Below are 7,836 nucleotides of genomic sequence, written 5' to 3'. Positions count from 1 at the left end.
TGGGTGGCACAAATGGTGAAGCCCTCGACCGCCAGCTGAAACGTTGGTGGTTTGAACCCACCCAGCAGCTCCTTGGAAGACAGGCCTGGCGATCTGCTTCTGAAACGTACAGCCTTGAAAACCCTATGGAGCAGCTCTATTCTGCACACGTGAGGTTGCCATGAGTCAGAATCAACTCACCGGCAAGTAACGACAATCTAAAGAGGTTGCCGGGCATTCTTGCTCTTTCAGTGTTTGGTTGGGTGTGCGAAGGAGGGAGATTACTGGGTCACAGGGAGGGGTCAGCCCAGCTTTGGTAGAGGCTGCCAACGTCTTCCAAAGTGGCCTCACCCGCATCTCATGGTTACTTAAGTACCTCAGGGAGATGGTGGGCGTTGGAGACAAGGGGAGGTAGAGGGGGAGGGCAGGATGGCCTGGGTCTCTAACGTTGCTGGTTTGGAGGAATGATGATGGAGGTGAGGATGGAGAGTGAGGAGGATGAAGATGGATTCCTACCTCTGGATGTGGGAATTTCCCCCAGAGCGCTCTGGGAAGAGATGCCTTGGGGGAACCAGACTTTGGTTACAGACACGATGGGGGAAGTATTGCGAGGAGGACAGGATGGAGAGGGAGGGTTTGCCCACAATGGTCAAGCTCTTCAGGGGCTTGCCAGGGTCGACACAGCAAAGGCCATACCACCACTGGCACCCTGCCCCTGCGCTGTCTAGCCCTGCCTGCCCTCCGGGCTCATCCGCTTCACCTACACGGCTTAGAGCCAGATGTGGGCTTTTCTTCCCAGGGCCCATGGGTTGCTGACTTCCTTCGCTCTATAGACCCTGACTTGAGGACATTGTCTGAGAACCCACAGGAGAATCGTGAAGCCATGAACATGCCCCTGTGAAGTCTGATGGGACCAGTGACTGTGGCAGTAACGGCACGCCGAGGGAGGCACGCCTGGGTTTGCCTCTTGTGCTTCACCTGCTTCCTGGGTGACTTTGGCAGGTCGTTTCACCCCTCTGAGCCTCAGCTTCCTCCTCTATGGCATTGTGAGTTGCCGTCAAGTCAATTCCAACTCATGGCAACCCACTGTGTGCAGGGTAGAATGGCACCATAGGGTTTCCAAGGCTGTGACCTTTTGGAAGCAGATCGCCAGGCCTGTCTTCCAAGGCACCTCTGGGTGGGTTTGAACCACCAACCTTTCGACTAGTAGTCAAGCGCTTAACCGTTTGTGCCGCCCAGTGTTAATACCTTGCTGACTGATTGTGTGGATTCAAGGAGACTCTTACCCAGGGCTCGGCATGTACTAAGTGCTATAAACGGGGGTGTCTGCAGGCTGCCAGAGCTGGAAGGAACCTCAGAGATGGGCTTGCCCAAACTTCAGGGGCAGCAGGCAGATGACAGGGCAGGGATTAGAGCTGGACCCCTGGGGCTTAGCCCGCTCTTTCCCCAGTTCCAGGCCTGAGTCTGGCTGCTGTAATCCCTCTTGCCAAGGGCGCCTGTGCTGACGTGCCACCCTGGACACGGCAGGCGCGGAGCTGCCAGGCTCTGTTGGCCCCGTCCTGCTGCTGTAAGGCGGGGGATGGGGCAGGCGATTAGCGACCCCTGGGAGCAACATCACATGCTGCCTGGTGACTCCAGCCCCTGCACCCAGGCCTCCAGGCTTCTCCCGGTTCCTGCACCTGTGGTCGGGCCCCTAGGCTGACTGGCTCTGCGTGGGAACACTGGGGCCCGCCCCCTACAGTCCTGGTGAGTGGGACCCTCCCCCACTGGCTCTCAGGAGCTACCCTACTTGGAGCTTCTAGCTGCAGGGAGAGAAGAGGTGGAGGGAGGGCAGGGTGGATGTGGAAGCCACTGGGGGCCTCTTAAGCGTCTCTTGGAGCTGGAGGGCGGCCTATGCTCAGAACTCCCATCTGTAGGGTATCATGAGAGAGACAAAGAAGTGCCACAGGGGACGTCAACAAGCCAGGGTGGGGCCAGAGGTGTCTCGTGTGCCCCCATGCCTGTTCCTCCCCACTCCCCCCAGCCAGGCTTTGAACCCCCAGTCACCCCCTGCAGTCCCGACTGCCCCCAGCCACCCTCAGCCTTGTGTGCATGGCCCAGGCTGAGGCCACCTGGGTAAACGTGAAGGCTGCCTGGGGCTCACCGAGATTTAGGGCTTTTCTCCAGGGCCCAGGGCTGAGGCTGCCTAAAAATCCCCCAGCCACACCGTCTTGCACCCAAAGGACCTGCAAGTCTCCTCTGGGCAGGTAAGCAGCTGTGGATGGCTCCCAGCGGTGGTATGGGGGGCCTGGCAGCATTGGAAGTGCTCCATGGAGGCTCACGTCCCCTCCCTCCCCCTCCTCCTGGCCAGCAGTGCAGCTTCCCTGGCTCCATGGAGCCTTGCCACTGCTCTCACCAGGGCTCTGATACACCCGGAGGTCAGTAACACCAGAATGTGGAGGCTGGAGGCATGGGGGGCTGTCCCGTGAGTCCTTCTGGCTGGGAGGGAGAGGGGAGGTGAGCGCACCGTGTCTGCCATCCCTAGAAACTGCCCGGGCCAGACAACTGGGGGAGAAGCTCACCCTGCTTGGTGCTGGCCTCACCCCAGTTCCAGGTCCAAGAGGTGAGGCACACGGTCACCAGACCCTCACTCTTCTACAGGTGCTGGGGCCCCTCCTCAGCCACGCAGTCCCCTTCCAAAGCAGGGGCGCCCCAGGGAGACGCCGGCGGCCAGGACGTCCACGCAGAGTGTCCACCCCTTGACGCCTGCCACCCTGTACCTGCCGCCTGGGGTCCCCGACTCCCTGAGCCGCCAGCGTCGACACACACTCCCAGCCAGCGAGTTCCGCTGCCTTACCCCAGAGGATGCCACCAACGTGTTTGAGATCGAGCGGGAAGGTGGGTGGCCCCCGCAAAGGCTCCGGGCCTCTGGTCAGCTCTGGTCTAGTGGCCCTGGGAGAGAAGGTCCCGCATCCCAGCTCCTCAGCTGTCTCCTGCCTCTGAAAGCTGGGCCCTGGGAGTGTCAGACTGCATGTGTGTATGTATGTGTGTGAGCATGCACTTGTGTGTGTGCACGTGTGTTTGTGTACTCGGGCACGCATGTGTGCAGGGGTGGTGTGATGTGTGCGTGTGTGTGTGCATGTGGGAGTATGGTGTATGCGTGTCTGCACGTGTACTTATGCACGCACGTGTGGTATGTGCGCGCGCACGTGTGTGTGCGCGCGCGCCATGCTCAGGGTGAGGAAGTGGGGAAAACAGCAGCCCTGAATCTTCCGCTTTTCCGTGGGTCAGGGTTGGGGTGGGAGGACCCAAAGAGGATGCTGAATGGGCAGTGGGTGTGGGCTTAGTGACCACTGGGTCACACACGTGTCACCCCTGCTTAGCCTTCATTTCTGTCTCGGGCCTCTGCCCCCTGTACCTGGATGAGATCCGGCACTTCCTGACGCTGTGTCCAGAGCTGTCCCTGGGCTGGTTCGAGGAGGGCCGCTTGGTTGCCTTCCTCATCGGCTCGCTGTGGGACGAGGAGAGACTCACTCAGGTGAGACAGGCACAGAGCTGCCAGTGGGACGGAGGCTGGGACTTCTTCCTCCAGAACGGAGAGATGAGCCTGCCACGGCCCCCTCCCAGGGCAAGAGAGCCGGGCCCTTTGGGTTCTCAAAGCCCCTCACAAAGTCTCCTCCATGGGGCTGAGGGTGGGAGGGACGCCTTCTCCTGGCCTGGGTGGGGTGGGCGGGGGCAGGTGTCTGCAGAGGTGACCTGGACTCTCGTCCCTTGCGCCCCTCCCCCCCCCTGCACAGGCCCGGGGGTCGCCCGGCCCACCTGCACGTGCTGGCAGTGCACCGCACCTTCCGGCGGCAGGGTAAGGGCTCCATCCTGCTGTGGCGCTACCTGCAGCACCTGGGCAGTCAGCCGGCCGCGCGCCGAGCTGTGCTCATGTGCGAGGACGCGTTGGTGCCCTTCTACGAGAAGTTCGGCTTCCAGGCCATGGCCCCGTGCGCCGTCACCGTGGGCTCCCTGGCCTTCACCGAGCTCCAGTGCAGCCTGCGCGGCCACGCCTTCCTGCGCAAGTACAGTGGCTGCTGAGCCCGCCCACCGGGCCGCCTCTGCCCTGGCCCCACCCCAGCTCGGCGGAGATGTAGGCAGCCTAGGAAGGCTGGTGAATGGGGAGGATGGGGTGGCCCCTCCTCAGCCTGGGCTGCCATCCAGGGCAGGGGCGGCACGTCCTCCAGTCTGTTCTCATGAGCCCCTTGAGACATCCCTGGGGAAGCGGCTGGGTTTGGTAATGGGACAGGGGAGGAATCATGGGTGAATGTCAGAAACTATTGGCTAATGTTCCAGGTAGGAGGGCTGGAAGGGGCTCAGCACCAGGGCAGCATCCCTTACCCTCCCAACCTCATAGCTGCCCTTCCGCCCCTCAGCCCCTGGAGTTAGGGGGTGGGGAGGCCAGTGACCTGCAGGACGGTGTCACCTTGGGGCAGGGAGGTGCTGGTCTACTTCTCCATCCTTCCCCTGGATGTCTGTGTCCCATCCAACTCCCCAGGCCAGCCCTCCTCTCCCGGCCGACTCCCCCGCCACCCCTCTGCCCACCCTAATTAAAGTGGTTATGCCCCTCAGCCTCCCTAGTATGGTGTGAAGGGCTGTGGGGGAGGCATGGTGTCGGAAGCACAGTCTGCCCCCCACCCCCTCCCGATGAAGTGAACGGACAAGCGCTGCCCTTTCTCCCCGGCGCTATCTTGGCCAGTGCGGGCACCCCCGGACCAGCCAGCCCCCTTGCTGCCCTTGAACAAGGGCAGGACAAGCTGGGGAATGGGGACCCCAGGAGTCTTAAGGATTCATCTCAGCCCTCTCAAAGGACCCCCTGAGGTCCTCTGTGTGACACTGGACCTTGATTCAGTTTCCGGTCCAACCAAATTCCTTGAAGTCCTGCACTGTCCCTTTGGGCCGAGCCACTGCTCCTAACCTGACCTCACAAAAACCTCTCATTTCCATTCTACCCCAGGCCTCAGAATCAAACGCGGTGCTCTACCTTTCCCATAAAGAATATTTAATACCCTTGAGACGGTGTCCATACAAAGTTAGCGTTAGTTTTAAAAATCATGAACGTAATACAAACTAGTTAAAAAAAAAAAAAAAAAAACTTGGACCTGATTGAACCTCGCGCAACCCCTGGGAGCAGGTCCTCAGGGTGGCCCAGTCGTCCCCCCGACTCGGGTGGTGGGTGAGGTAGTGGGTCTTGGGGCAGCACCATCAGAGCGCCAGCCCTGTGGGGGAGCAGAACAACACTGAAGGTGCCCCGAGGACGGGGGGATGGGCGGGTCAGGGACACAGGAGCCTCATCCCCTCAAGGGCCCCTTCTCCCTCCCTTCAGGGGGTACAGCTAAAAGCTCTCGGCACCGCAGCCCACAGCCAAAGCTGCCCCAGCATTGCCCAGCACAGGAGCCCGAGTGCAGCTCAGGACCGCAGATGAACGCTTGATGGGGTTCACCGGGCCATGGGGTGGGGGTGGGTGGGTAGGACGGGGAGCAGGTGGGTGTGGTGAGATGGGGTGGGAACCTGGGTGCCCAGACAGCTGCCCAGCCTGAGGCCGCCCTGGGCCAACAGAGGGGACAGCCACATCCCTGGGAAGGGCACATTCACAGTAATGGCGGCAGAAGGCAGCAGCAGAGGCTGAGCTGGGGGAACACAACAGCCTCAGGACCCTGGAAGAACAGACCCCACCCCCAACAGATGGCCCCGAAACTGGGGAGTGGGAATGGCGGTTGGGCCTGAGGTCAGGGCCACTGAGAATCAGGCGCTCCGGATGTCTCCAGCCTGGGCCAGGGACACACAGCTGGAGAAAGAGGGGCTCCACTCCCCCAGGGGACCTCCCTTATCCCCCCTGGAGTCAGAGGCCCCGGCCCCGCCCCATCCGGGGGTTTCTGGGGTGCGGGCAGAGCGCCCTGGAGCCGGCAGCTGGGGCAGGCTGGTCGTCACCGCTCTGAGGATAAGTGGCGTGGCCTGGCCGGCCCGGCGGGTCAGTGCAGCACCTGGTCCAGCTCGTACTTCTCACAGAAGCGGCTGGTGAAAGGGAAGCAGGTGAGATACTCGACCCAGGGCCAGTTGATGGGGTAGACATAGAGCCAGATGACCAGGGAGGCGAAGAGGCCGGCGAAGACCGGCAGGGACACCAGGATGAGGGCACGCTTGCGGTACTTGTCACTGGTGCCAAAGGTGATGTAGGGCAGGAAGGCGAAGGCCAGCAGCAGGCCGCTGAGGAAGCCGAAGATGTGGGCAATGTTGTCGATCCAGGGCAGGAGGCCGCAGACGAACAGGAAGAACACGATGGCTGACAGGTTCAGGAAGGCTTTCCACGGCCGTTCCAGCAACTGCCAGCTCTGGAAGAGCTCCACGAAGAGGCACGCGAGGAGGCCGAACTGCGAGCCGGCTGGGCCCACCTGGGGGAGGGGGGCTGCGTCACTCCCGGGGCCTGGGAAGGGACCCCCAGCACCACCGGGATGGAGCACCGGGACCCCGGCCATTCTGTCTGTGGGCCCCTCAGGAGAATTCACCCTGAAGCTGAGGGATCGGGGGTCGGTGGGAGCTGCAACTGGGCACCTACTGTGTGCCCAGTGTGGGCCAAGTGCAATAAGCAAGACAAGCCTGCTCTGAATGCTGACAGCAGGGCAGGTCCAGGCACTGAACAAGCTGACAAGATATGAGGCTGAAACGGTCGGATTGCACAGGGATCTCGTGCAGGGTGATGACATTTTGGAAGCAGACAGGTTGGGGGTTGTACAACGTTTTGAACGTAACTAACGTCACGGAGTTGTACACTTAAAAACGGTTAAGATGGAAGTTTTACGTTATATAGACTACCACGATAAACAAGAAAACTGATCTTTTTGTAGGTCAAGGGCAGCCAGACACTAGCAATTTCAGATTGCTCAACCTACAGCTATGTAAAAGCGCCCTGGTGCCGCAGTGGTTAAGTGCTCAGCTGCTGACTGCAAAGTTGGTGGTTCAAACCCACCAGCTGCTCCATGGGAGAAAGATGTGGCAATTTGCTTTCATAAAGATTACAGCCTTGGCCCCCAGACACCCGTTTAGCTCAGTAATGAAGTCACTCCCGAGGTTCACCCTTCAGCCAAAGATTAGCCAGCCCCATAAAACAAAACGAGACTAAAGGGGCACAACAGTCCAGGGACAAGGACTAGAAGGCAGGAGAGGACAGGAAAGCTGGTAATAGGGAACCCAAGGTTGAGAAGGGACAGTGTTGACATGTCGTGAGGTTGTTAACCAATGTCATAAAACAATCATGTGTATTAATGGTTTAATGAGAAACTATTTGTTCTGCAAACCTGCATCTAAAGTATAACAAAAAATAAATAAATGCATATCCAGAAACAAAGGGGAAAAAAAAAAAAGATGACAGCCTAGGAAACCCTACGGGGCAGTTCTACTCTGTCCTGCGGGGTCACTCTGAGTCAGAACGGACTTCACGGCAGTGGGTTTGGGTTTGGTTTTTTATAGCTATATAAGGTGCTATCAGGCAGCAGTCACGGATGTGAGCAGAAATGAAGCAAGGTAAAGAGACAGTGAGGGGCACTGCTCAGCAAAGGACATTCTGGGGGTGATGTCTGAGCATGGATGGGTCAAGGATCGTGGTGACTCAGAAGCATCAGCTGTTCCCTCTCCAGGGATTAAAGGATGGGCCAATAAGCCCTGGCTTAGTGTCCATCTGCTGGTGACCCAGCAGGGGAGTGAGGTGGGTGGGTGGGTGTCCCTCCAGCAGACCCCAGCGGGGAGCGAGGCAGGCGGGTGTGTGTCCCTCCAGCAGACCCCAGGGGGGTGCAGGCGGGCGGGCATGTGTCCCTCCAGCAGACCCCGGGGGGTGCAGGC

The 7,836-nt window shown here is 59.9% G+C and overlaps 1 protein-coding gene across 1 annotated transcript in view; it reads right to left on the bottom strand.

Annotated features, from left to right (window-relative positions):
* Positions 1–5,936: 5,936 nt before the first annotated feature.
* Positions 5,937–7,836, bottom strand: part of RHBDF2 (rhomboid 5 homolog 2) — a 20,780-nt gene continuing 18,880 nt past the window's right edge. The window contains exon 20 of the mRNA XM_004374133.2: positions 5,937–6,392. Within this exon, the coding sequence (XP_004374190.2) occupies positions 5,973–6,392 (420 nt within the window). The 3' untranslated portion in view covers positions 5,937–5,972. The remainder of the gene's footprint in view (positions 6,393–7,836) is intronic.

Source organism: Trichechus manatus, unplaced genomic scaffold, assembly GCF_000243295.1.
Source record: "Trichechus manatus latirostris isolate Lorelei unplaced genomic scaffold, TriManLat1.0 scaffold00028, whole genome shotgun sequence".
NCBI lineage: Eukaryota > Metazoa > Chordata > Mammalia > Sirenia > Trichechidae > Trichechus > Trichechus manatus.
Note: the sequence above shows the minus strand (reverse complement) of the source record. Positions and strands in the feature narration are given on the sequence as shown.